Source organism: Amblyomma maculatum, chromosome 4, assembly GCF_055883805.1.
Source record: "Amblyomma maculatum isolate TAMU_Amacu chromosome 4, ASM5588380v1, whole genome shotgun sequence".
Lineage (NCBI taxonomy): Eukaryota > Metazoa > Arthropoda > Arachnida > Ixodida > Ixodidae > Amblyomma > Amblyomma maculatum.
Genome location: NC_139347.1, coordinates 60115450 through 60143227, shown reverse-complemented (window position 1 = coordinate 60143227; position 27778 = coordinate 60115450). Strand labels below are relative to the sequence as shown.

The window sequence follows — 27778 nt, the reverse complement described above, 5'->3', positions numbered from 1 at the left end:
TTTTTGTTGTTGGAAGGCCGGGGGGGCATACAGCGACAGGCTTTTCTTCTGAACACCCCGAGCTTCTAGAAGAGAGGCCACCTGAAAAGGGGGAAGAGAAAGAGAGAGAAAGGTGTATCACTCGGTCTGTTCGAGATCGGAACAGGATAGGAAGCCGGCAAAGTTTTTAGAAGGGCGGAGGGAGGGGGTGCATACACGGTTGCTTGCTGGAGGTATTTAAGGGGGCGAGAGAGGGGGTGTAGCCGATGAGCATGAGAGGGAGATACGGAGGAAGGGGTGAGTGCGTCTGATGCTTCGCAAGACTTTGCTGCCCGGCGACGGACTGCAGAATGGTGCGGAAACGGCGTCGTCAATGTTTCGCTACGGAGGGGGAGGAGAGCGGTGAGGTCGCGCTTTCGATTTCGATTGGATCTCTCGAGGTCACGTGCCGAAGCGGGTGGTGGAGCTTGTGAGACTGTAAAAGAAAGAGAAAGCGCGCCGGTTGAAAGCGTCGCCCGAGGTGGATAAGCTCTCAGTGGAATATTTGAAAGTTTTTCTGTGCGCCATCGGACAGGCTTTGGGCACTTGTCGGCCAGTCGTCCACGACATCGCACGTCGCACCGGATCGAGCCGACGAAGCACCCCAGCCGAGGCTATGGAAGGAAGCTCGGAAATCGCGGACTTTTTCGCGGGCAAAAGCGTCTTCCTTACGGGGATCACTGGATTTCTTGGCAAGGTAAGGGGAATTATATTGCGTGATTTCTTTTTTTTTTTTTTCGCTCTATGACAACGTTTCTCGCACCATTGGCTTCGGCGCTGACCCATGTACTTATCTACGCCAGCTAGTACTAACAGCGTCGACCGACCTACGATGACTAGGTACTGGCAGCGACAGTGATAAAGCGCGACGGGTTTGATCAGTGTCTCTACAAAATAGTGCAACTGCTTTTCCAAATTGCTCAAGGCACCCATCGATGTAATGCGTTGTACGACATACTGAAGCTCTTTTGCCCTCGCACAGTTTCCGAGTCTGCTCCCGTGCCCTGACAAAGGCATGTAGACCGCGCATTCCGCTATGCTTCGGTGCGTAAAGCAATAGCCGGACTATTCTTCGGTTTTATAGTTGTCGTTTAACCTGACGGCACAAAAAATTGCGTCATACAGAATCGTACGACTGGACGCCAAGCTTCAAGACGAGACTGAAAGCTGCCGCAAGCGAGAAGCTCTGGATTCTTCTACGACTACGTGCAGCTATATGGCCCAGCCGCACCTGCTGTTTCTTTTCACAAGCTAGCGCATTCACTTTTTGTGGGACAATGCTCTAGATTTGATTTTCAACTTTCGGACTTCCTCGCCTCGTACAGAAGGGCACGACGAAGCGTGAATGGAGTTTGGATGCTGCTGAAAACTGCCGAGTTCCGCTGTTCATCGACTGTTTCGCGCAGGTCGCCCCTATGCATGCCGGCAGAGGATGCCCTCAATACTGATTCATCATGCAGTGCTACATATGTGTCCCACTTTTTTTTTTTTCGTCTTCGCGGGAATGGCGAATAACCTGGGTGCGCATCCATGCCTTTCTATGACGCCTTTAAAAAGCCACACCGCGGTGGTCCAGTAGTTAGGGCGCTATTCAATTCGTCTCACAAGATGTTTGCAGCGCTGCTAAAGGCAAGGGCTCCTTTTCAGAATGCTCACAAAATAGGTAATTGTGCTCCGACGCAGCTCTCGCCCTCCGAATAGGCGGGGATGACAGTGGGAGCACAACTACCTATTATAGTGCGCACCTACTCCTGAAACGGGCGCCCCCGCCTTTCGCAGTACTGCAAGCATCTTGTGAGACGAAGTATAGTCACTGCTGCACCCAAGAATGGCTGCATTTCGATGGAGGCGCAAAACGATTATAAGGCGCCCATGGGCTGTGCGCTATCAGTGCATGTTGAGGAACAACAAATGGTCGAAATTTTCGGTGCCTTCCACTATGGCGTCTCTGATATCTTGATTCGCTTTGGGACTTTAAACCCCCTAAAACAAATGGTTAGTGTGTTTTTTTTCCCCCTTAACCTCGTGAGTGTAACATAAGATCACCACTTGCCTATGCTGCATGCAGTAGGGCAAGCAGTAGCTTCTTTGTTCCGTTGCTATAGCGCCAGTGGTAGGCCCGCGACGTCGTGGTCGGCTAGCTTCGTGAGCACACTGTTCATCGTATTTCTTGTATCTACTGCTACGCGCGCATCGATGCGTGCGCCAATGCGAAGCGAGCCGTGTACGGCGCTTAATTATTTTCCTTCTGAGAGTTGATCACGGTGGTAAGCACTTTGGCAATCCCTGCGGCTTGCGCTTCTTCCGAAAGAAAGCGATCACGTGCGCTGCTTGCTTTCCCGGCTCCCTTTGTCCTATCAGGGGCTGAAATGGGAGGAACCTGTCTCAGTTCCCTAGGCGGAGTTCCCACTAGAAGAGCAATGACCGCGGGGACGCTCTAATCTCGTCATCACTTTCGAAGATCGCCGAAACACCCCTCAGAGTTGGCGCTGGCTCCACTCGGTCTGCTAGTGGTTACTGTAAGAGCCTTATGGCTTTCTCTGATCACCTGTGTCACCGTTGTGATTGTCTACACGGCAGCCCTACTTAATAACATCTGTTTTCAGTGACTATACTATTATAATAATAGTCCGACACGATTACAGGTATATTGTAAGCTATTTGCTGAGAGCGTGACCAGTTGACAACGCCGGTCCGCTAATAATCATTTCATCTTTGCGATTTCTGTTTTTCTCTATTTTTCTGTATGTTTCTGTATTTCTCAAGCCACCGAGACCCACACGGCTAAGCAACGCCGAGTTCGTGTTCCTGATCAGGGACGGCGCGAACAGCGCGTCAGCTTCGCTGTATACCGCGCGAGAGCAGAGTCAATGTAAAATTTCGAGCGCCTTCCGTCATTTTGTCCCGGCCATCTGCTTTCCGCCATATACCTCCTTATGAGATGACATTATGCGACACCATTGATGCTGCATTTTCTTGGAGAATGTTACTGCTGTGGTGCATTTATTGCATTTCATATGTTGCACGTAGCTTGCAGTGCGCCTGGTGAAGATTAAACAGTAGCGGTTTCAAACGGTACAAGCATCAGGTCATGTATCCTGGATATATGCTACTGGTAACACACAACCACCGCATTTTCAAAACCCTTTAGTGCAGAGGAAATCGGGGGCGGGGGGAGGGTATTGAGCAGGCGGCTGCAAACCGGTTGCTTTCTCCTTCTGTGAAGTTATCCCCACTGTCCCGAGCTCCGCTGGTGGGGCGTGTTTTTCTGATGTTAAGCGGATTTTAAAACTAATGCTCGTTGAGGAGCTTGACAGCTGAGGTTGTGCTGGGCAGGGACGTATTCAACCCACAGGTCGTTGACCGGACCGAAATGCCCCCCACCGCATGCCCTTTCTCTCGAAAGGTGGCTGGGTCCATATATAAACAAACTTCCCCATTGCCGAAACACCCTCACCCGTGAACCGAACAATGAGGTTTACTCCCCTCTTATATGTGTTGGTTGCAGCTTAGATTCCTAACTCTTCCTTCCACTCCTTATTTTATGTTCAATTAAACCACCACCAGGTGGAGAATATATTCGTTTCACGAGCTGTTTGCAGCACTGCGTAAGGTATGGGCGACCTGTGCCAATCAGGGTGGTGCGTCTTACATCGTTATGCTCCTACGCTTGTATCGCCGTCGACAGTACAGTGTATATAGTAGGAGCTGCAGTTGTGTTGCGCGCAGCACCCCAATTGGCTCAGATCGTCCTTAGCTTTCTTAGTGCTGCAAACAACTTGTGAAACGGAGTATTAATTACCTTCAGGTCCTACGTATCAAATTTTGGTTTCTTCAGCCAGTGACTGGCTTTAACAAAATGTCCACTAAGAGCGAAGTTTGTCAGAGTAGTTTACGAGAGCGCGGAAGACCGCTTCAGGTCTTGCAAACATCGAAAATCAATGAAGAAGTTAGGCTAGCGTTCGTGCGAAGCGACGTCTGCCTCCACCTCTGGCAACGAGCAAGACACCGCACGTCGCTTCAATACCATGTTACCGGGAGCCGCAAACAGAGACTAGGAAACCTGCCAGATTGGAGCTTTTCACGACTGCGCGGTGTTTTCCAGGTCTTCCCACTTCGTCGCTCTCTCTGCTGCTTTATCCGTCTTCGGGGGGCGCGAGTTCTCAAGCGCCATCTCCGTTCACTGCCCTCTCCCCAACATTCCTCGAGCTCAAATGCTAAGCGTGGTGGTAAATACGTTCCCAGCGCTCAAGCGCGTGCCGTCGGTTCGGCATGAATTACACTTTGGCGACACTCCAAGCGCCGGTGAAATGTGCCGTGCAGTCCGGAACTATTCTGGGTGTTTCAGTTGGGGGGGGGGGGGGGGGGGGGGGGGTTGCTTTGCACTACGCTGTTGCTTATACGAGCAAGACAGTGATGCTGCCGCATTGCTTTGATGGGATCGCGTTGTAACTTATGGAGGAGGGAGGGGGGTAGTTTAAAGGGACGGTTACTTTAGATAAAGCGATTGTCCTTTAAAGATACTGTTTTATTCATTCACAAATGGCATTGCAGTATGTCGTGAACTTCTCCGTTTACCTGCAACCGAAAGAGATAGCAGTGTATGATGCCGTAAAGGCCACTTTCGGATTTTTCATCCCTGCGCTTCAGGCTTCAAGAGATAATCGTACTTTTTCTCAATCCTACTATGCCTAGCCTGCTAGAGATATCGGAGGGATTCGGCAGTTCATAAGCGTAGAATTTTTGCCTCAAAGGCCCATGTGGGGAAACTCACAATAATATATATGGAACAGTACAATTGTACAGGGAGCATGAACCGCAACCACAATGTTCACAACCCTAAACTGGCACTCGTGATATCCCTTGAATACCACCGTACACTGCTGACGTGCACAGTTTCCTTATCTCCGAAACCTGAAGACGAGACAAAAAAAAAAAAAAAAAATCAGATGAGAAGAGAAAGGGGGGGGGGGGGGGGGGGGGGGCACCTGGTGCACAACAACATGGTTTCACCCTATGGCCAAGCCTCGGCGGAAATCGCCTTGCTTTCGTGAAAAGTTGTTTTCCTTATGATGCAACCGACGCACGCAGGACACACTAAGCAATTCAATTGGCCACGTGTGCTGCCGTTGCCTGCGTCCTTTGCGCTGCAGGCGCCTGGCCGTCGAGATCTTTGTTTTCTTCGCAGCACTTCCTCTCCTGCCTGTAAGTTACTTTCCCGTCTTATTGACCGTCATTGGCTGAGACCCAAATGGTGATGGGTTAGACTACGGTAGAGCTCATAAGACCGAAATACGTTGACGTTGTTATGCGACTTCCATTATGCTGAGCTCGTAGGTTGTTAACGAGGTCCTGAGTGTGCCGCGAACTGTCAGCTGAGAGGATCGTCCGGAGTTTGGTTAACTACAAAGAAAGGGCTAAGTGATAGCGCAGCAAATGCATTGCAGATAAATACAATTATGTACAATGCATTGAATTGGCTTAATAGGCAAGCTAACAAAGTCATTCAGATAATCACTTTCTCGACCGCAAGTTTTCGGAAAGTGGTACCTGCAAAAGGTTCGTCCAGGGGTCATCGAGACGTCGTGGTCCCCTCGAAGTGTCGAATCAACCACGCCTCTCACTCTGTCCGGGAATCAAGCAGTATGCATATATAACACGTGGTTGAACCTTTCCCCCGTGGCACTTTCCCAAACTTTGCGACAGAGAACGTTACTACGAGCAAGACTCTACCTAAGCTTTACGTAAAATCAGTTCACTAAAATTGGCTGATCTCAACCTGTGCGTTATGGCACTGCTAGTTAAGTTGAGCTGTGAAGAAAGCAAAACAACGGGGTCCGAAATGTTGCCTCTTGATGTAGCTGGCTCAGCTACCAGCGTGGAAAATTTCAGCGCCATATTCGAAGCCGTCAATAAGTTCTTGAGGGTCGAGCGCCCCCTCCTTGAACGCACTTGCTTTATAAACGCCATGGCCGTGGGTGGCACCGGGAAATTGCTGCGCCCGGTAAAAGTAGATCGAGCGGGAAGGCAGTCTGGGCGATCCTTCTCTGTGCTAGCCTATGGAGAAAGCGTTTTTTTTTTTTTTTTCGCTTGCACGAACCTTGAACGAGCTGCACCGGCCGAACTATTCCGATGGCTCGCGATAGTAGTGACCGACCTTGGACTGCAAGATGGCGGCCGCTTCGTGACGTCACCGGAAGCCGGAGAATTTTAACTCCGCCTGTGCTGCCTTGTTCCGCGTCGACCTTTCGGCGGGATTATTCATATCCCCCCGCCAAAGGTGGCAAGGCGGTTCGCCTATATACTGCATGGCTTGATGAAAGCAGGTTTCTTACTGCGTCTTGGTTTCTCTTCAACATGCACATAGTAAACAACTTCTGAAGCGACATCAGTATTCCGTGTGGGATAAGAATCGCTGTTGTGGTTCTGTGTAACCTCGTTGGAATGAAGTGTTCGCCTTGTTACCTAACGCGGAAACCTCCGTCGAAGTGATAAGGTCCAAGAGTCCCATTTATGTGCTGTTCCTTGTTACATGCTTTTTTACCGCTTACCAGTCATGCGTGTTGGTATTCGCTTTCGCACAGAGACGAACGTATTTAAAACGAGGAATCCACGAATGGTGGTATACACAAACAAATGCATCTTCTTTGCTTTTGCTTTTTGCGTCGTTTTTCTCGGATTAGGTTTTGTCCGACGCGAAAAATTATGCTCCCTTGAAAAAAAAAAAAAAAAAAAAAAGACTGCTATCAAGACGTGCCGCGGCGCACTTTGGGCACCGGTCTCATCACGTGGTACTCGATTGAAGTCGATTGGAAATGAGCTGCATACGTAGAAATCAAGGATATTTGAAAGGATTCCGGCCTCGAGATGCAGCGTCTGCACATGGCTGCTTCCTGTCGTAGCCGTACAGCCTTCGTCAGAAGTTTAGAGCCCAGGGGGTCTACTTCTGAGCCATACTACGTGACTCGTAATGCATTCCCAGGTTTCCAAACTTGCTGAAGGCAAGAAGATTTTTGTCCTACCCTCTCCAATAGCTAGGACTTCCACGATTGTTAAAGAAGTCATAATATACGGCTTAAAAGCAAGCCCTCTGGGCTATAAACTTTTGACAAAGGCTTTACGTTACATATAGAGTAGTCAGTATTAAGTCTTTGCGTGCAATCATCATGTACACGTCACGTTGGTTAAGCGCTGAAGTTAACAAATGTACTGCGACGGTAGGTCTATCGATTGCCTTGAAAAATCAGAAATAACCCGAAGCGAAACTGTGCACCCCCCCCCCCCCCCCCCCCCCCCCTCCATTACAAGCGCGCTTTTACAAGAAAAGAGGAGGGAGGAAGGTTGGACAGAGAGCGTGGGGTGCGCTTCTGAACATTCGGGTATATTCGGGGTAAACGTTCCCGTCCTCGTGCAATCAAATATGAACAACAGTAACAAAGTGGGTGCGGCCCAAAGCCAAATGAAGCTCTGAACGCATAGCAAAGCATGGTTCTCAGAAACCCGTTATTAAGTGAGTGCGAGGAGAAAAGAAGCGTCGAGTGGCGCTGCTTAGGCAATAACTCCGTGCGTCATACTTAAGTAGGACAGATACACTATAGGGTCAAGAACCAGAGAAATTAGTTTGTATGTTCTTTTATTCTTTTTTTTATTCGGGCTTGCCGTCGGTGCCTTGAAGTGGGTGGCGATCCGGGTGAAATGCATTACCCGGCATGTGTCGCTACCCTGACCTGCTTGTTTGTGCTCGGAGTAGACTAAAGCCTTGTTGTAGGGAATAAGAAATGCATGCATTACAACAGCCGAAAATAAATAACAAAAAAAAAAAAAGAAAGCGCAACGCCGTCATCCATGGTATAAGGCCTTCGATCCTTGTACTATAATGTCGTTATTTCTCCAGGGCTTTCGCTTTCGCGAAGAAACATTCTGTCTCGAATACGAAGATTACTTTTCGGGCTCTTCTCTCTCTCTCTCTTCTGTCAACTGTTCCTTCACCCACACAAGACATGCCTCCGGTTCAAGTGGCTTAACCCGGTCAATCGCGATGCGAGAAACGCTATCGTATTATCATCGAGTCTCGCACTCTCATTTCACTGTGGCGCGGCAGATATCCTTAACCCGCCGCCGGTTTCGACCCCGCCCCACTTCGTGCGCAGTAGCCGAGATACTGCGCGTTATGCAATCGCCGGCCCTTCGAAGCGGGTGCTTGTCTCGCTTGCATCTCGGGGACCGATTATAAGGCAACGTAACCGCGCCGGCGCTAACCCGACTCGCTAACTTACAGTAAGGGACACAAGGTCGACTTTGACGCGCGCTCTGCCCAGGGCGCAAGAGAGGCAGAGGTCGACCTTCGATTAGCTCCCGACTTCAAGGTAAACTTGCCTGTTAGAACACAGGTGGATGTGAAAAACACCGGTCGGCAGTATACTTCCAAGTGCAAAGCATGGTTTAAAACGAGCTTTTATTATGAAAGACAGATAAAAGGGTTAACGTCGGATGCACATCACATCACCAGGAGCCCAGGTATGTGCACGGGGTGTTGTAAGGATAATTGCAGAAAGCAACGTCCACAATACGCCGGATCTGTGTATCAGAGCTAAGCTTTTTGCAACCACACCTGTTTATAACATCTCGCGAGTACCTAGCTGTCGCAAGGTATGCTACGAGGCGTTACGAAAATCATGCAGAAAGCAACGTCCGAAATACTCGACACCCTGTGTATCAGATCGCACGTGTTTACAGTGCCTTAAAAACAGCTGACGCGTGATGTGGCTCGAGTTAAGCCGTGTGCCGCGCACTTGCAACATGTCTACAAGCAAAACAATTCTGCGTCATTCGAGACGTTCTCGTGATGAGATGCCGATTTTGTTTTGGTGCTATTGAGAAACTCGGCAGCTCTTGCCGTCACAGTTCGTGCGTCAGGTTGAGGCGATAGCGCGCGCCTTGGGTCACGGCAACGTCAATGTCGTGACCGCGGCAAGCCTCGGTACAACACGCTTTTTCACCGGCCACTATAAGCGGAATATGCGGCCGATTCTGTTCCGAACATGATGTGTGATGATTCTACGCTGGGCGTAATTCTCGCCTCCTTCCTGGTACGAAAATCCCGGACATCTCTTATTTTCCTCAACGTGGAACCACGCCGAGGCCGCGTCTGTATTTCTTTTTTTTTTTTCTCGTATTGGCAATTGACCACCATAGGGTTGTGCCAGCGGCAAAACGTTTTTTTTTGTGACGGCCGATACGGAAACCATAGGTACCGGCTCATTTTTTTATACACAGATGTGCGCGTCACGTAATATTAACGATCACTTACCGATCCGCTCATTCCTCTTGGCACAGCCGATGAGAGCGGCATTCCAATGCCGACAATCGCGTGCGACTGCCTGTCTGCACGATGTGCTTCATCATATTCCATAGAAATAACGCTGGCTACGTTGCATGGTTAACATAATGAAGCTAGCATCACAGGGCATTTCCGTGAAGGGCGGTGCAGTACACCTGACCACTTGATGGCAGTCCGCGGTTTTATCTGCGTTCTTTTTTTTTTTTTTCGGCACGGTAGAGTCAGGCTATGAACATGTTTGATGTCTGTTCAGAATCACAATAATGAATCAAGACTGAATGGTGGGCCTGCTGGTAATTCATATTCAAAGGGTAAGCCAGCCTTAAAAAAAAAAAAAAAAAAAAAAAAAAAAAAAAAAAAAAAAAAAACGCAAACACGAGATAGAACTTCACAGGACAGGGGCTGGACCAACTGAATCTTTATTTGAAAAATATACCGCCGAGGAACGTCCACGCATGCGCCAAGCCAAGACACGTAATCTACGTTTCATTAAAAAAATCAAGTCCCTTCATCGTCAGCGCTAAGGATGCTGTACTGATACACGACTCGCCATGTTTTACAACTTGAAAGGCTTTCAAATTTAAATTCAAAATTTCAAAAATCAAGTTACTTCATCGTCAGCGCTCAAGATGCTCTACTGATGCACGACTCGTCATGTTTTACGATTTGAAAGGCTTTCAAATCGTAAAACATGGCGAGTCGTGTATCAGTACAGCATCTTTAGCGCTGACGATGAAGGAACTTGATTTTTTCAATGAAACGTAGATTACGTGTCTTGGCTTGGAGCATGCGTGGACGTTCCTCGGCGGTATATTTTTCCAATAAAAATTCAGTTGTTAGTCCAGCCCCTGTCCTATGAAGTTCTCTCTCGTGTTTGCGTCTTTTTTCGGCTGGTTTACCCTTTGAATACAAAATAATGAATAATTCGAATATTGATGACCAGGGCATCAGCCCTCTCGGTACCTTATCTATGGTAATCATGTAGACGGGCGTGCGAGTTCGTTCATCTGCAGCTCTGTGATAACGGTCGCGGTTCAGCGCGAAATACTCGTAGGCTGTCCAAAGACTGACATCATCGTAGAGCTTTTGCCGAAAGTAAAGATGCCAAATTACTTTGATTGCAAGCTGTGTATTGGGGCCCCTTGTGAAGTTTGTGGCATTCCTAGCTTGTGGAAAAGGAGGTCGATAGCTCCTCTTTAGAGCATTGGGGATGCATATTCCATAAGCAAGTGCCTCGTGGTCAATACTTTTGTCAAGGACTGTACGTATCAGTCAATGCAGCAACTTACAGCAGCAACTTCTCGCAACATGCTCTTAACGATATGTTTGAGGACCAGTACATCAAGCGGCGCACGATGTTCAGTGCCAAAATTGTGCGGTGCTTGATGCTGTCGTTTAAGTAATTCTTCCTTGTGATTTTCTTTTTCTTTCTCGGATCTCAGGTGGTTCTCGAGAAGCTTCTGCGGTCATGTCCCGAAGTCGGCAACGTCTACGTTCTGGTGCGCGAAAAGAAGGGTCTCAAGAGCAAGGACCGACTCAATCAGATCACCGGCGAAAAAGTATGTTGACACTGCAAACACTGACAGTTCGCTGCGTTCTTTGTGACCATATGTGAGATGCCGTAGTGTGTGCTACCGACTCGCGTTTTTTCTGCCCTCTTCTTTGCTTCTCGCGATGTCTTGCGCTAACAATTATTACAAGGAAGCGAATTACAGGCAAGGGTGAGTGATTGATTCAAAACAATCAAACGACCCTATGGAGAACTACCAATTAGCAGCTGTGCAGCCATAATGTATGCGAGTGCGAAGAGAGGCAGACAAGGTTGAAGGTTGACCTAAACGTATATGTAAAAAAAAAAAAATGCCTTATTGCTCTTTCTTTCTTTCTTTCTTTCTTTCTTTCTTTCTTTCTTTCTTTCTTTCTTTCTTTCTTTCTTTCTTTCTTTCTTTCTTTCTTTCTTTCTTTCTTTCTTTCTTTCTTTCTTTCTTTCTTTCTTTCTTTCTTTCTTTCTTTCTTTCTTTCTTTCTTTCTTTCTTTCTAAGAGGCGTATTGCAGTGTCCTAATATTAAGCTCAGCTTTGTTGACCACTCGTAACATTATCTAAGCACATTTGACAAAACATTAATGTACAGCTATACGAGTGGCAACCTTGTTCAATGGCTTTTCAGAAAAGAAACTCATTGACATTTTTCCTCTCCAGTCAGCAGTTCTCCGCTAATAAGCAGCCGAATGACAGCCTAACAGATAGATGTCCAGACGCGGCTCTCATTCCAGTCACGAGCAGTGAGGAGCGTGCCCCAACACTTCGCGTGCTTGGCGCCAATCAGGCGGCGGTTGAACGCGCCCCCTGATTTATGCCCGACTTGCTCGAACGAGGCGGACCAACAATCTTCCTTATTTGATCTGCACGCATGACTGCAAGTCACTCTACGCTTACAAACGCACTGTTTTATGGCGTATATGCACTCTTGCTACATAACGCTTAGGGCGGAGGACCTCCACGTGCATTTATTAAATAATTAACTACCGTACTGCATAAATGCCAAAAAGCTCTCCGCGCTACCTTGAGGCAAACACAAAACCGGAGATTACTGATTTTATTTTTATTTTTGTTGAGCTAGTTGACTGGGTGGTAAGAGAATTATTGGCTTAACGCATTTTTTTTTTTTTTTTTCACTGCATTTCGCCTGTTCAAATGCATTCTCTCACGCTTGGTTTAAAGGTCTGCTCTAATCCTGTGTCTTAGCTTTGATAAAACGCGGTAACGCTTTAGACCCTGTAGACGCTGGTGGCGATGCAGTGGCTAGCTGTACCGGTCGTGACCAATTTTTTTTTTTTTTTTTTTATCCGGGTTGAAAACACAACTGTATGCACAGAAGGAGAAATAGACTTCTTGGTTAGGTTGTTGCCTTCGAGTTAATTGAGAACCTCTGTGTTTGCTGCGATGCCCCTTTCGCAAGGAACAGCAGAAGCTGATGGCCATGGCAGGCGGAGAGATAGCCAGTGCTCTCCCAAAGGGCTTTTCTATGCACTACGATATCGGTGAACGTAATAACGGATCGCAGGTGGCTGAAATCGGGCATCAGCCTTTCATGAAGACATGCCTCACAGCCCACGAGTAGAGGCAATCAATCAAAATTTAGAAAGTGATCAAACCTATAGGTTGGCCATTTCCTCATAGACGTTTTCTTCAAGTGACAGTTCGCGCACTGTTCTATCCCAGCTGTTCGCGAACCTGCACCGGGACGCACCAGACGTGTTCGACAAGCTAGTGGTTGTGCCGGGCGACTTGCACGAGCCTGACATGGGTATCTCCAACACCGACCGGGAACGCATGATCCATGAAGTGTCCATAGTCATCCACAGCGCCGCTTCGGTCCGCTTCGACGAGCCCCTCAGGTGAGTCCCAAAACGAGCAACCGGAACTACATGTCGATATAGCGTCTGCACGTGCCGGTCACTGTGTACGTGCGATGAAAAAACACCCCTGTGTTTTTATCCCCTTTTGTAACTCGCTAAATAAAGCACACACCAAGGTTACACTTCACGTTTTCCGACGCCGCTTTTACTGGAGTTAAGCGAGTAACTGCTGCCTTCTACTTGTACTGGGGTGGTGAAAATCGTCAGCCAGTTCAGCAGGAGCTCCTATAGGCTATCTTCATCCAGATTCTCGAGCCTATTTACAAGTTCTGTTGCGCTCTCGGTTACGTTCTCCAATTTTCTTATCACCTATCTAACTGAACTTTCTGAAAACAACAAATCTCGTCTAGTTCGAAATTGCTAAGCATCAGCAATCTGACTTTGCTAACTGGATGCTGGAAGGGCCTACTCGGTACATAGTGGGGAGACTGAAGACTGTTTGTACTCCAGGATTATAGTGAAATCTGGGCACTTGCATTATAATTTTTGTTTATTTTTTCATCGCCGTTTACTATACACCATGTCGGGACTCCATTAGGACTTGTACAACGCCATCGCTTCTCTGCGAAGCAGCTTGAATCGAGCGTACAGGCTTCAGTCATTGCCTTAATGCAAGTATTGGATAGTCGAAAACGAAATCAGCCTTTAACCTACCTTAGCTACGTCGTGACACGCAGTCGTCGGCAGCCGCCGGTGAACATTGCGATAACGGCTTTCCTTACAACCCCATGCTGTTATGAATGGCGCCATTTTATCTTTCGCGTCATTATCACCGATGGAGAACAACAACAGATAAGAAAATTGGACTCGCCGCCGTATACTGTATATGAAGGAAAGTGTTGTGGAGTGTTTACTAAGCAAATAGATAATAGAATCGATTAAATTGAGTAAAGCGGTAACTTTTCATGCGGAGTGCCTCATACAAGAGAGAACAAGCATTCAGTACGACTAAACGCTGCCACCAAGCATTTTTCTCAAGTCAATCAGTTTTTCTCACGAGTCGCATGACGATACAGGAAGTACTAATGAGCGAACGTGTTTTAGACGCCTATTCCGCCGTCACTTGCGTCTTTCACAGTGGCTTCGCTCTGGCAACGATGCACCTCTTTTCCCTAAACGCGCTGGCACGGGTCTTCATTCACATCTGTCTCTTCCCTTCTCTCCGGCTAGTCTAACGTCACAGCGTCTCCTCTGATACACCTCGTAGAAGCAGAATTAATTTTAGAAATATAACCAAATGGTAGCTGGCCGCGTGCTTATATTTTGAGCAATTTCTCTATCCTAAACCTGTTCACAATAAATAATAATGCCATCTTTATTTCCCTACGGGACAGGTTGACGGAGGAGGTGCGAATAAAAACGACGAGTGCTGGCTAGATTCTTACTCCTTTACCGTATAGAGCTTATTCATGTGACGTCATTGCAGCTTTACTGGCAACCATGGAACGCACAACGCAACATCGGAGAGGAGGAAAGAATGAGAGAGAGAGAGAAGGCCTATGACGAATCATGACACGGCGTCGGTGAAATCCGAGCTGTGGTTGGACGGCGTTGCAAACAGCGTCTCAAGAAGTCCGACAAATGAACGGCGCGCAGCAGGGAAGACGCGGGTAGACCGGCGCCGAGCTTCGAACCGCCCAACGTTATGGCGTCTCCACAATGCAGGGTTGCCATAACTGCTGCCTGCTAAACCTGATAGTGAATAGGGTCTATAGAAAGCGATGTCTCACTTTTCGAGCACGCTGCCACGGGAACAATGGATAATGCGGGAAATAGATAACGTAATTGTATGGTGCAATAAAACAAGATTGCAGGTATGCTAAATCAGTGACTTGAATAAAATGGTACTAATTGTACGTGTCAGTCAAGGACGCTATTTGTAATGAGGTAACGTGCAAAGATCAAGCTGGTCAAGCCTCTCCTCTGCATTAATGACTATGCCAGCGAATGTATTTAGGGTTGTCGACAGCTGATACATAAGCATTTGATGACCATAGTTTGTCCTGGTTGCCGGAATAGCCCGTTAAGGTTTGACTGTAAGGATACGGTTATTTGAACTCCGGCAGTGCAGCTAATTAATGCGCTTGGAAAAGTAAGGTGCCTCTTTCATTCAACTGTGTAGCGATATAGTAAGCTTTGGGAGTATAATGTATGACGCTCGCATAATTCGCAGGTGTAAGATTCACGGACGTTTCGGTGCTTGCTGTCGCCAGAGCTACGCCGCGCAAACACTTTCCTCTGTTACACTCCTGGTGCCGGCATAAACCAGCTGTTGAGTTGAGGAAACTTTGTACAAGGGGGACGTTTTGGGAGAGCTTATCCACCGCTGCTGCCCAGCGCGATCCACGCTGGCTCGCCGCCAAGGCGGCGTGTGTCATCAGTCCATGCCTCGTTGTCGCGCGTGCTGCCCGACACGTGCCGCTATTGACGTAGCCCTCGTGAGCGCGCCAAAATCACACATTTGGACACCGAGCAAAGGCACGTAGCACGTATATTTAAGGATCGGTTGACATCGGCGTACGCACCGCGTGCGCGTGTGTAGCGCGCGCTCCTCTGCGCACTTCCTTCAACGCTTTAGGCGGGAATATACCGGCACATTTTTGTTTTATTTATTTGCTTGCGATCGGAAATGAAAGCCGCTTAGGCGCCACACTGACCAGCCTGACCGGTCCTTTCCCCTGGCAGCCGGATCAAGGTCTCGTTCAGTCGAGCACCCCGTTTGCGAGTGCACGCGTTTGGTACAATCCGCGGATGAAACCTGCTATTGGGCATGTATAAGATCACGCGCGCCGATTGCTGTGGACGTCCAGTCGCACCTCGCACTAGCCAGACCCGTGGTTGGATACATGTGTCGTGTTGGTTTCTCTCTATCTCTCTTTGAATTCACTTTTACACAAGCTTTGCTCCCGCACGGAAAGTGCGCGTTTATCACTTGCGAACAGAGACCGCGACACTAGGACACACTTGTTTTCTAGGCGACTCCATAGGAAAAGTTAAGTGCCGAGAGTGTCCAACCGCACCAGAACGCATAGGAGCGGTCAGAGAAGTCGCATGCGGATATTATTTTCTTTTTACCAACTTTACGTCACGTGCTGTGGTCGAAAGGTTCTTTAAGCCCAGTTTGTTTTTCTTTATCTGACCCGTAGTAGCGTTAGGAGTACATGAAATAAATTATTTGATTGCACACGGAAATGTTCGTTGTAAATTATTACACGCCCTGAGCCAGCGACTCCTGGTTTTTGGTGCTTATAGTTGGCACAAACACGGTGCGGTCGCACAAGTCACCAGGCCTCTGCATGTCTGCAGCCCCACACTGCACGCCTCTATGCGCACGTCAGTCGAATTTTCTTCAGCAGGAAAAACCGCTCCTGCTTCTTCCTTCATACGCGGTTCCAGACGGTTAGTGACTTGAGCGTTTCAAGCTGTAAATGACTACATCAGATTTTATCCCGCACTTTGACAGACCACGAAATGCTCGGCACGATGTCAGTGTATGTTATTACAGCCCCTGCGGTCGAAATGGATCGCAAACTCTGCACGACGTACTGTATCTCTTCCACATCCCTTCGTTCGCTCCTTGCCTCGTTCGTACTGTCATGGCGGAGTTCGGGTCTCCGCCCTGAATGAGGGTCACGGTGACCTTTCATCATCCCCTAACCTGTTGTAGCTTGAAATGCAGACACGTGATATGTTTGTACATGCATGCCTTTACGTATTGGTGAAGCACGTCGTACACTTAAATAGCTCGCCTCGATCGCGTTTTGCGTTTAGTGATCGCGCTGGTCCGGGCATGCCGAGGACCAATGGGGCTCGGTCGTAAAGGGGAACGGAGAACTAGGCGTCTCCTGGAAAATAGCGACACGACAGACTGCTTCATGGTCACCAAAGAGAGAAAAGAGACGTGTTAGCGGCGCTCGGAATATCATGGCAGCAGCAACAAGAAGGTTGTCGAGCAGTTAGCATGCTAGCCTCTTCGGGTGCATAAATTACAGATCCTATAAATGGCTCAGCACCGGGGTAATACATGTGTTTGTTTGCAGCCGTTCCAAACAGGTAATCCGATACCATCTTGTGAACGCTAATGTTTGTTTGCTTTGTCGAGCAATTTTCTTTGCTTCTTGCTCAAGTCACTGGGCGCGTTGTTTTGCAGGGTGGCCACCAACTCCAACGTTAGAGCCACCAAGATGGTCATCGACTTCTGCTACGAATTACAGAACTTAAAGGTACGGAATTCTCGAACCTTTCTTCTCGAAAAAGCCACCAGGCCGAATATATATACAGGAGCCGGTCGATGAGAATGCGCGAAAAAGCACAATCAGGAGAACAGCACACGGAAAACAAAAGCAAGCTGTCGTGGCGACAAACAAACAAAAAGGAGACATTATTTACTGAAACGTAATCACTGGTAAATCGAGTTTTTTTCATTGTTAAGGCTTACGTATTAAAAGATCGAAGCCCAACAAACTATACTGTTAAAATGAAGCAAATTTACTACGAACCAAAATGCAGATCGAGTAGAAAGCGAAATATGAAAGGAGTGTGCTAAACCGCATTTGATGTCAGTCTATACCGAAAATGACAGCAGGAAAAAAATAATAAAAAAACAGGAGGGTAGAGGTCTCCACAATAAGACAATGACGTCTGGTAGAGGCGAATTGAAAATAGGGAATAGGAAATACAGTTATGAAAAAAGACCATAAGGAAAATTACGCCAAAAACAAACGGGGGTGTAAATCTATTCAGAATAAGACCAAATAAAGATAAAAAGGGAATGAGGAAAAAAAAAACTGAAAGAAAATGAAAAGACTTTGGCAGACACGCTAGCACCTGTGCCGTCCACATCTGTGTCGTCAGTATTTTTTTAACTTTTACCAACTTGACCAAGTCAAGCTTATTTTACAAAATTCATCGAATGGCGGTGTCGTATAACATGAAGTTTTGAATTGTGTTGATGACTTGATAAGAACGAAAACTATACGCCTCAAATTCATACACGTAACTCAGACACCGAGCTCGTTTTTTTTTTTTTTCTTATTGTGAAAGATACGCTGCAATAGTACGAATGTGTTGTCACATAGCGTTAGGTTACTCTTTCGCGCAGCACTAAAAACCGCGCTAAGAAGTAGCTCCGCGTGTACGGTCTCATTCATAGCGCTGTTTCAGTATGCGATGACAAATGATTGCTACGCTGATAGGAGTGTTCGCGACATATTTATTCTTCCTGAGCACAAGTGCGCACAATGGATCTTTTTCCTGTAGAACACTCCTCTTGCGGCCGCCAGGAGAAGTACGATTGACGGGAAGGGTTAACAGAGAATGTGTGCAGAAATTCGTTCCTAGTAGCCTGGTGGGCTTATTTTCAAAACAGTAGTTGAGTGAGCGCTGGTCTCGCATAGCCTGCGTGATGACGCGTGAGTCATCTGTGAACATACCTTGTACACAAGGAGGCTTCGCGCATGCGCAGCAGCGTTAATTGCCTCGCTGCTCAGCATATTTTCTCTTGACGTCCAATCCCGGGACACACGATTTCCTTTCTTTGGTGCATCCTCAAAAAATACAAACGTTTAATGACTGGCTCCCTTAAATGCGGTCATCTGTAGTGGAATTGTGCTGTTCCTTGTTGCCCCTAACATTTTCGTCCTGCGCTAAGTTACCTTTCGCAGCACTTTGATCATAATGCAAACGTTGTTCAAAAGTCTCCAAACCAAAGCGCTTCCTTTTAGGCAGTACAGTGGGACACATGTTGGTGTTCTTGTGTGTGTGTGTGTGTGTGTGGGGGGGGGGGGGGGGGGGGGGGGGGGGGGGGGGGGGGGGGGGGGGGGGGGGCGAGGGAAGATGCATTTTTATCTTACTTCACCTTGGACACATTAAGCCTCACGTGAAGGAAAGGGAGAAGGTGGGAGTGGAAATATATATGTGTGCCGTTATGGAGGGCTCCGAAATAATTTCGGTCACCTGGGGATGTTTAGCGTGCACCGGTATCGTTGAGGATACCCACGTGGTCGAAATTATTGCGAAGAACCTGACGGTTCATAACCGTGTCAGTGCACAACATATATTTCTGAAGCTGTCATGGCCTCGAAGGATGATTATGAGACTCCTCCTCATCCTCCTCAGATTTTGAACTTCGGATATGTCGAAAAGAGAGCCTGGGGAAGTTTGACCAGCAAAGTACATACTCGAATGAGAACAGAAGATAAATACATTGATCAATCCGTCCCTCCGTCAGATGGTGTGCTCGGGTTTAAGATGGAGAGCAAGAAATACAAGATAAATATATTTATGTATTACCCAGGAGTGTTTTCATACAAGTGGAACTGGTGTTCGGGTTTCGTACAAATTGTTGACCCTCGTGGGATTCATTCATTATTCACGTTTCGTAACTCACAATTCAGCAAATGCATCCAATATTTTGGGCGGCCATCTTTGTCCTTGTTATGTGCAACAGGGCTGTTCCCCTGACACTGCGCTCTCGGTCTTTAGGCGTACGTCCATGTCTCGACGACGTACTGCCACTGCCATCAGAAGGAACTGAGGGAGGAGGTCTCGCCAGCTCTGATTACTCCGTCAAACCTGCTGGATATTACCGAGTAAGTCACCAAGGGTGTTCACTGTGTGGCTCGCTATCCGCTTGCTGCGATGCACTGCGCATCAGTCCTCGTTCGCGAATTAAGGCTTCGCTCCTACTTGATAAGGATCCGACATAAGAGCTGATAAGGACTAGGCTTTGCATGCTTGTGAGTGCAGTGCTCCACCCACGCACCAGTATGCGAGGATAATTATTTAGGCAGGAGGCCTAACCTGGTCTCAGGGAAGGGATGGTGATCGGTCATAAAAATTGATGGGCTGAAGGGATTTGTATAATGTACCTACTGTACAGCGCACGAACTCAAGCGCAGACTCCGTCTGTAAGCTCTCTTTCATTTTGGTCTAGTAATTTAGGTCAAGGTAGTGCAAATCCATGCTTTTTTTTCTTTCTTTTTCCAGATGAGCATCACACGATATATATGTTAAATATATATTTTGGCCCCGAACTATGCGGATAGAATGCTGTAACTGTTGGCGGGAGTTGTTTTGATACTTGCTTTGCACTACGTGTTTGCTGCAATAATTGCTACTCTGTACCCGTTTGAAAAATAAATGGCAGTGGATTCATTCGTAGAGGTGGCATCTGGAGTTCGCAGAAGCTGTGTGGGCAGTGATCCATGTCTATCCCCGCAGGTGGATGGACGATGCGATGCTCGAGGCACTGGTGCCTAAGCTCTACGAGAGTCGCCCCAACTCGTACACGTTCACCAAGGCAGTGGCCGAAGTCCTTGTACAGGAACACTCAGTCTCCCTGCCGGCCGTCATCGTGAGGCCCTCCATCATCACTGGCACAGCCAAGGAGCCATTCGCGGTACGTGCGTCAAGCTGTATTCCTCGCAATTGGTTATACATACGATATATTAAGGTCTTGCTGCCTAGGCATGCTAGCCTTTACTACGTTCGCCTTACTGCAGTGACATCGCTGACGTTGGGCAGAACCTGGTCTCCAAACCAGGAAACTCGTCATTCCCCTGATATTATTAAACCTTTAGTAGTAATCACGAATCTGTGCCTTCGAATCTCAGAAATAGATCTCTGTTAATATGGCTGTGTTAAAACAGAGAAGGCCCGTATCATTGCTCCTGCCTTCTTCGAAGAATACCGTCGCACCAACAGAACACAGTGAACACTTATATGCTTCCGGCAGTTACCACAGAGAGGACACGTGATTTGCAGTATATGTCATGTTGCCTTGCTTCGATCGAACGTGGCAGCTGAGTCAGATAAAGCCTGGTTTGCCTTTCGTGGCATTGGGGTCATTCGAACGATGTCACTTTTCGCCTTAGGCAGTAAGCACCACCTCTCGAACTATTATGGCTTTTTCCAATGGGCTCACAGATGCCGCTGATGCCCACTCAGGTTGTCTCTTTTCTAATAGCGTTTTGGTAGCTCAGAACGTGTTTTCATTGAGTTTTCGCACTTTTTAACATTTCGTGCCTTTTTCAGGGTTGGATAGACAACTTGAATGGTCCAACTGGACTCCTCGTCGCTGTAAGTACACTGAAACGGCACGATGAGCCGGCCGCGTCGTACAGGCGGTGCCACTAAGCTGACACTGTTGTTTGTTTCGCCATACGCAGCTCGCGAAGGGAGTGTTAACGTCTGTGTACGGGGACATCAACAAAGTCACAGATTTTATTCCCGTGGACATGGTCGCCAACTGCGTCCTTGCAGCAGCCTGGTCCAGAGGCACTGGACGGTCAGTACACGTTGTGCAACTGCTTCTTATGTTCCGTGTGTGTGTGTGTGTGTGTGTGTGTGTGTGTGTGTGTGTGTGTGTGTGTGTGTGTGTGTGTGTGTGTGTGTGTGTGTGTGTGTGTGTGTGTGTGTGTGTGTGTGTGTGTGTGTGTGTGTGTGTGTGTGTGTGTGTGTGTGTGTGTGTGTGTGTGTGTGTGTGCGCGCGCACACGCACCTACAGTCGATCAAAGCTCAAGAATGCAGCGACAAGTATTTCTTATAGGAGGTCATCCGGCCAATTTTGTCAGCCGATTTAGGGAGGTGGTTAATCGTATTTCACGGAAGCACCTTTCAGTCTTAGCCTCATTACGAGCGGTGGAGGCCATTAGCTGGAGGGCCTCATTTAATGGGCACTTGCCGCTGCCCCCTTTGACGCCATTGGACAGAGCTCTCTCTTGATGGACACTTGCCGCTGAATTCTTCACTTCTTTTTCATAAGAGGTGGCCGAGCACATTCATGAATTCTTTTCTCGTCTCCCAAGCTCGGATTAGAGAGATAATTAAAAATTTACAGCTAACCATGTGACTTTTTTGCTGATGCAACAGCCTTTCTGAATACCGAAGCTGCGGGATCAGCACGCCTGCTTTTAGGATTGCATCCACTTAACGAATTTTGCGCTTAGTCACCATCGAGCCTAATTTGCTAATGTCGCAGGCGACTGTTATGCAAATGGGACTTACCTTCATAATACGAATTTTCTTTTCTTCGCCAAGAACAAATTACATATACAAAAGTAGTAGTTCGTAGCTCAAGTTGTAATAAGCGTTACAGTTATGATTGTATTACCATTCTGCTCACGCTAACTGTACTCCGCAACAACTTTTATTTCCAATGCGATCAGAGCTACAGAACCGAAGCATGCCTGCTCTTTTTATGCAACGGAATAGCCTCTGATTGTAGTTAGCAGTTTGAGATGCCCTCAGTATAATATATATTGACATGAGTTATTTACGGCATATTTATAGAGAACATAACATTTCTTTAACGCGGAGGGATAAACGCCAAAGAGTTTCTTTGATTACCACAGATTGCTCGGATACGTTCAGTTACAAGATGCTTCCATAGATAGTGTCAGGTAGAGCAGCGATGCAGCGGAGCAACTGTACAGCGAGCATTGCGGCAGGGGGCTGTCCAGCGGCTGAACAATTGGAAGACTGTTGCAGTTCCAGAAGATATGACCCCGCAGTTTTCTCTTTGTAACCGGGTTTATAATGCACAAACCACCTTTTTCATAAGTTGCGATGCCCTCTGAGGAGTGCACGAAAATTATTTTGTTCAAAAAACTAACTGAAAACAAATGCACGTGGACGCCGCAAGCGTGATCCAGTTCCACAAGATGGCAGAAAGTACCAACTGTACGTGCGAAGTGGCGGAGTTGATGATGATGATGATGATGATTGTGATAAAGGCTGTTTTTGACAACTGTCGCCATCTGTAGCTTCATGAACTACGAGCATGCACATTGAAGTTGATCATTTTCTGTCAAAGAGTGGAGTTCGAAGAGGTTTGCATACTCAGAGCGACCCTGTGAAAAAGGGCTTATAAAGTGCGCGGTAGTTCATAAAATAGACATTTGTACTAGTATGTGCGACACACTGCGGGATTTTACCATTGACACATTACTTTCTGGACTCTGTTACAGCCTTTTTTTGTTTCCGGTTATTTCTCTAAGTATTGCGATGCAAAATGTCTCAGAGTGCGTGTTAACGTTCCTGTCGCAGGACTCAGAAGTTGACGGTATACAACATGAGTTCCGGTGCCGACAACCCTTTGACGTGGCAGTACTTCATGGAATGCGTGCAGAAGATGCCCTACAAGATACCGTCCAGAGTCACCTTCCGCTATCCTCAGCCGCGCCATACCAACAGCAAATTGGTACACAAGATCCGCATGTTCTTCCAGCACTACCTCCTCGCCCAAGCCGGGGACGTTGCCCTGTGGGCTGTCGGAAAGAAGCCCATGTGAGTACGAGGCGCTAGAAAACACGCCGAAGCCACGCTACGGATAACCGTCTAATGGACTTGTTGAAGGATTGACTGTCCACACACACACACACACACACACACACACACACACACACACACACACACACACACACACACACACACACACACACACACACACACACACACACACACACACACACACACTTACACACACAGAGAGAGAAAGGAAAATCGGTTTTGAGGAAAGGGGCCGTAACTACCTCGCTCCTCAGTGGACATATACTCCAGCTGCTCTATGAGGGAAATGATAAAGGCAGGAATGAAAGATGAAAGCGTGAACGATGCCTTTGTGGAGGGCTCTGGAATAGTTTCCACCACTCGGGGTTGTTCACTGATACCGCCTAGCATACGAGTGCCTTTTGCGTATTGTCTGCATGAAACGCCGTGGATGAGGGTGGAACTGATTCCCCCGACACGTGCAACTACCAAAGTGCGCAGTACAGGCACATTGGCTTAGCGTAAGTGAATGAGGAGTTTAAGAAGGAAAGAAAGGGTCGCTGAATGCTTCACTATGAGTGCACGCCTCACCGGTGCCTTGGGACAGAATGCAATGAGGAAGAGGGTACGAGGGTAACTTGAATCTGCGGGCAACAAATGGCAAGTGCAGATACTGGGGGCCATTCAAGGCATGGGACGCTCGTGGGTAAGCTTCGCTTACTTATTCTCGGAACGTTGATGTTGCATCTCTCCAAGCACTTGGCCATTGCAGAAGCCCCGAGTGCCCTAACCAATGACGTAAATGCATCCGTGTGCTGTGCGATGTCGGTGCACGTTGAAGAAGTTAGATCCGGAGCCCTTCGCTGGGACGCGTACGAAGTGTCCATCGTAAGATGATGGTTGGTTTGTAGGGTTTAACGTCCCAAAGCAACTCAGGCTATGAGAGACGCCGTAGTGGAGGACTCCGGAAATTTCGACCACCTGAGGTTCTTTAAAGTGCACTGACATCGTAAGATGAGGCAGCTATATATATATATACAGTGCATGTTCTTCCCTGATTTCATTTCCGGGGGACGTGCAGGAGACGATCATACCGGTGAACCTGACGGTCAGGATTACACGAGAGCACCTTAGGTACCTATTCTAACAACAGAAGAACTTGTACGACAGCGCTATCTAGCAGAGGCTCGCATTGGCTTTCTCTCAATGCAAGACTAATCTAGGTAATAATTTGTGGCCGTTAGTGTTTATACGTGTGCTGCAGAAACAATGTGCTATCTTGACAGTGGTTAGCTGCGTTAACTATTCATCGTTGAGGTGCATGCAGTTCCGTTTCGGCCGACAAATAGTGTCGCTTTAAGGTGAGAAAAAGAAAGGCACAGCGTGTGCCTAGACTACCTAGCCTGGGCCTGGGATGACCAGCACACGCCTCACGATTCATCTGTGGTCTCCGAGTAAAGATATGTATCATTGGCACCAAGTAGAAAATGCCCCTATAGGAACAGCTTGTCCGATGGCGATTTTTATAAACGCCAAAGTAGTTAGGCTCTATATATATATATATATATATATATATATATATATATATATATATATATATATATACGCTTCTCTAACGAGTCGCAATGGTTCTTCCGCAGACTCTCCAGGCTATACGAGAAGGTGGAGAACCACCTGGATATGCTCGAGTACTTCAGCACCAAGGAGTGGTACTTCTACAACGACAACGTCAGAGCTCTCTACAGCGAACTCAACGCCACAGACAAGGACGTAAGTCGTCCTCTTTGTGCAGTGCTATCTTAGCCGTTTTGCGCGCAGTACTAATGAGCAAGTACTTCAGTATATTGGCGAGCAATTTTTTAGTTTCTTCTTTGCAGTAGTATCTTTCTTACACAGCTACTCGAATTTGGATTGACGCAGATCAGTAACCTGGATGCACCACGCATCAATGGCAAACTGACTGCTGATGGTGCAGAAACAGTTTGACAGCGAACTCGGGTTCTTGCCGTTCTAGCTACGTTAATACAAAAGTGCAGGACCCATATCAATTGCCTGGCATCCATCATTATCATAACTCCATCACGCGCATAATTAACATTCTTTATCACTGTTTAAAAATATAAATTAAGGCCAGCTATGCAGCGACTGTGCTACGAACGCCATGATCTGCACATCTATATAGGGGTTGCATTTCTGTATTCTATGAATAGTACGATCCACGCCGCAATAAAAAAATTCTTCGAGCTTTCTTAATACGCAGAACATTCACTTTTGTTGTTGTTGTTGTTGTTGTTGTTGTTGTTGTTGTTGTTGTTGTTGTTGTTGTTGTTGTTGTTGTTGTTGTGCGAGTAGTATATATGTGCTGTGGTGCTGTGAATTCTCGACTGTGTCCGAAAATGTGCTGTCGCATGCAGGTGTTCAACTTTGATGCAAAAACCATCGAGTGGAAGCCGTACCTGCTGTCCTACTGCTTCGGCATTCGGGAGTTTGTGCTCAAGGAGGACCTGTCTACCATCAAGGAGGGCAAGCGTCAGCTAGCAAGGTAGTGATTTGAGCGGTTTCCAGGTTTTTCACTAAGCGGAGGGCGTTGTTCGAGCGAGCATTGGCAGTTTTAGCGGCACGCGGGTTCGTCCTATGCAGCGGATGCACGCGTTCCATATCATTCTCGTTCAAGCTTACTCAGAAAAAATATACATCTTTTCACTGAGGGGCAAGTCATTTGTGCATGCTTCTAGATCGGCAAAGTAGCTGGGAATTTTTTAGGAGGAGAGGTGATTGAAAGGGGAGCTAACCGGGAGGAGGCTCTGGTTGATTAACCTGCAATAACTCGTGTCTCATGCACCACCGATAGTAATTCGCGTTCGTTTCCCGGGCACCATGTTCTGCAGGCTCTACGTGGTCAGCAAAGTGAGCAGCCTCATGCTCATCCTAGCCGCCTGGAGGATGCTCAAGATGGTCTCCCTGGATCCCGTCGACATGGTGTATTCGGCGAGCAGCTACATCCAAGACCTCGTCGACGCCGTCTGACGGATGATGCTGAGCCGCAGACTATCCTTTGGAAGGGTTTATAGTCCCTTTCCAGCCTTCATCTAGTTTGCATTTTTTTTTTGTCTTTCGTTGTTCCTTCTCATATAGGAAGCTTCTGCACTTCGTTGCAGCGCTTGTCATGAGCGAAATTGTCGAGCACACGAGAGCCCTGCGATTACATGTTTCGCTCCTACGCGCTGAGTCTCTCTGAGAGAACGACGGCTATGATTGCAGAAGCAGCGCTCTTACCGCGTGCCTAGGCATGGATGAAGCCGATTTACACGGCAGGTGCCGGTTGTACTTTTTTAAATGCAATCACAGAAATGCTTGAAGGGGCACTAAGGACAACGTCACCCAATTCTTTGTAAAAATCGATCGTACTGCATTTTTGGTTGCGTGTAGGCTTTTCCGACAGAAAAAGACACATGGGCTGTCGACATAGTCGCCGTTAAAAGTTGCCACGCTCGTGACTTCGTCGTCCTGAAGCGAATGGCGCTGTACACGGCTGTATATTATCCCCCGCGGTATATGCGCATATGGAAACATCTGTTCACGCACTCAGGTCTCGGAAACATTGGTGGTGACGACGCCCGGGTTTCTTTTTTTCTTTCTTTTTTTTTTAGGGAGGGGGGAGGGGGGGGGGGTATTATCGGAAAATCCGTTTTCACTGACAGTGGCGTATTTGTCGTTAGAACGCGGTGTTGTATTGGTAACTGGCCAACTGGAACTTGTCCTCGGTGCCCCTTTCATGAGAGCTGTCCAAGAACAGTATTTAATATTTTTAGCTTTTTACGTCTCTGCGCTAGAATCGCGAGATGCATACTTACCTCAGGTGCTTTGTAGGACCCTTGTGAAGGTCCGGTCTCAGTGCCTTCCAAAGCGAAGCCTGACATATCTTTGTTCACAGGGGTCATCTTCGGCGTTGTCGCGCATTACAATCCCAGGCTGCACTTAGAGAGCAGCACGCAGTTGTACATATCGCATATTTATGAATTTCAGAAAGCAAGATGCGAGCTTCTCCATCAACTGACAGTGTCCACTTGTACACGCGACGCGCAGATGGAAGGGAGCAAGATTTGGATCACTGTGTACGACTTCACTGTATATACCATGCAAACACATGTCTGGAATTCAATAAATGGTACTCTTTACGTGGTGGTGAAAACTTTTATTGTCCGGAAGAGGTGACACCGGAGTTCCGGTACCGCTCGCAGGCGTCCAGGGAGCCCGATGTCACCCTAAGGGGCAAGGGTTAGTAGACGAAGCGGTTTGCCGCTTCGATGTTGGCCTGTGTCGCCGGGTCTTCACTGTGAAGCGCGGTCTCCCATGCTTCTGCGTCCTTGAATAAATTGTAGCTCGGGGAGTGGATGCACACCCAGAGGATATGTTTTAGAGTTCCTATATCGTTACAGAATTTGCAGAATTGGTCCTCCGGATTTTCAGTTTGTGTGAGGTATTTCCACATGGGAGACGTGTGGTTTTTGGCTTGCAGGCACTCTGCCTATATGCGGAAGCTGCTGGTGCCAAGACAACGACGGCTTGCGCGGGTCAAATTCATTCTGTGTAACCTACCTCGGAAATTGGGCGTGAAAAATTAAAGTCTAACGTTTCAGCCTGAAGAACATTCCAGTGTATACAGGGAACTTGTAAATTTAAATTGAATTGAAGTAGAATTGTGTTTGATCTCGAGTTCGTGATTGTTCC

General features: G+C 47.6%; 1 protein-coding gene across 1 annotated transcript; it reads left to right on the top strand.

Moving 5' to 3' along the window:
- The first annotated feature begins 585 nt into the window (after positions 1–585).
- LOC146191188 (putative fatty acyl-CoA reductase CG5065) lies at positions 586–26663 on the top strand. The gene is made up of 12 exons (XM_084599892.1): positions 586–715; positions 10801–10917; positions 12582–12757; positions 16929–17001; positions 19262–19368; positions 20000–20177; positions 20813–20857; positions 20947–21065; positions 22826–23065; positions 24688–24817; positions 25462–25589; positions 25936–26663. Exons 1-12 carry the CDS (start codon positions 635–637, stop codon positions 26072–26074), a joined length of 1533 nt encoding a protein of 510 aa, XP_084456018.1. The 5' UTR covers positions 586–634; the 3' UTR covers positions 26075–26663.
- Positions 26664–27778: the final 1115 nt, after the last annotated feature.

Excerpts from the sequence above, each read along its gene's own strand:
- LOC146191188 (XM_084599892.1), top strand. The coding sequence starts at position 635 with ATGGAAGGAAGCTCGGAAATCGCGGACTTTTTCGCGGGCAAAAGCGTC. Across the intron at positions 10,918-12,581 it reads ATCAGATCACCGGCGAAAAA|CTGTTCGCGAACCTGCACCG; the intron begins GTATGTTGACAC and ends GTTCTATCCCAG. Across the intron at positions 17,002-19,261 it reads ACGAATTACAGAACTTAAAG|GCGTACGTCCATGTCTCGAC; the intron begins GTACGGAATTCT and ends CTCGGTCTTTAG.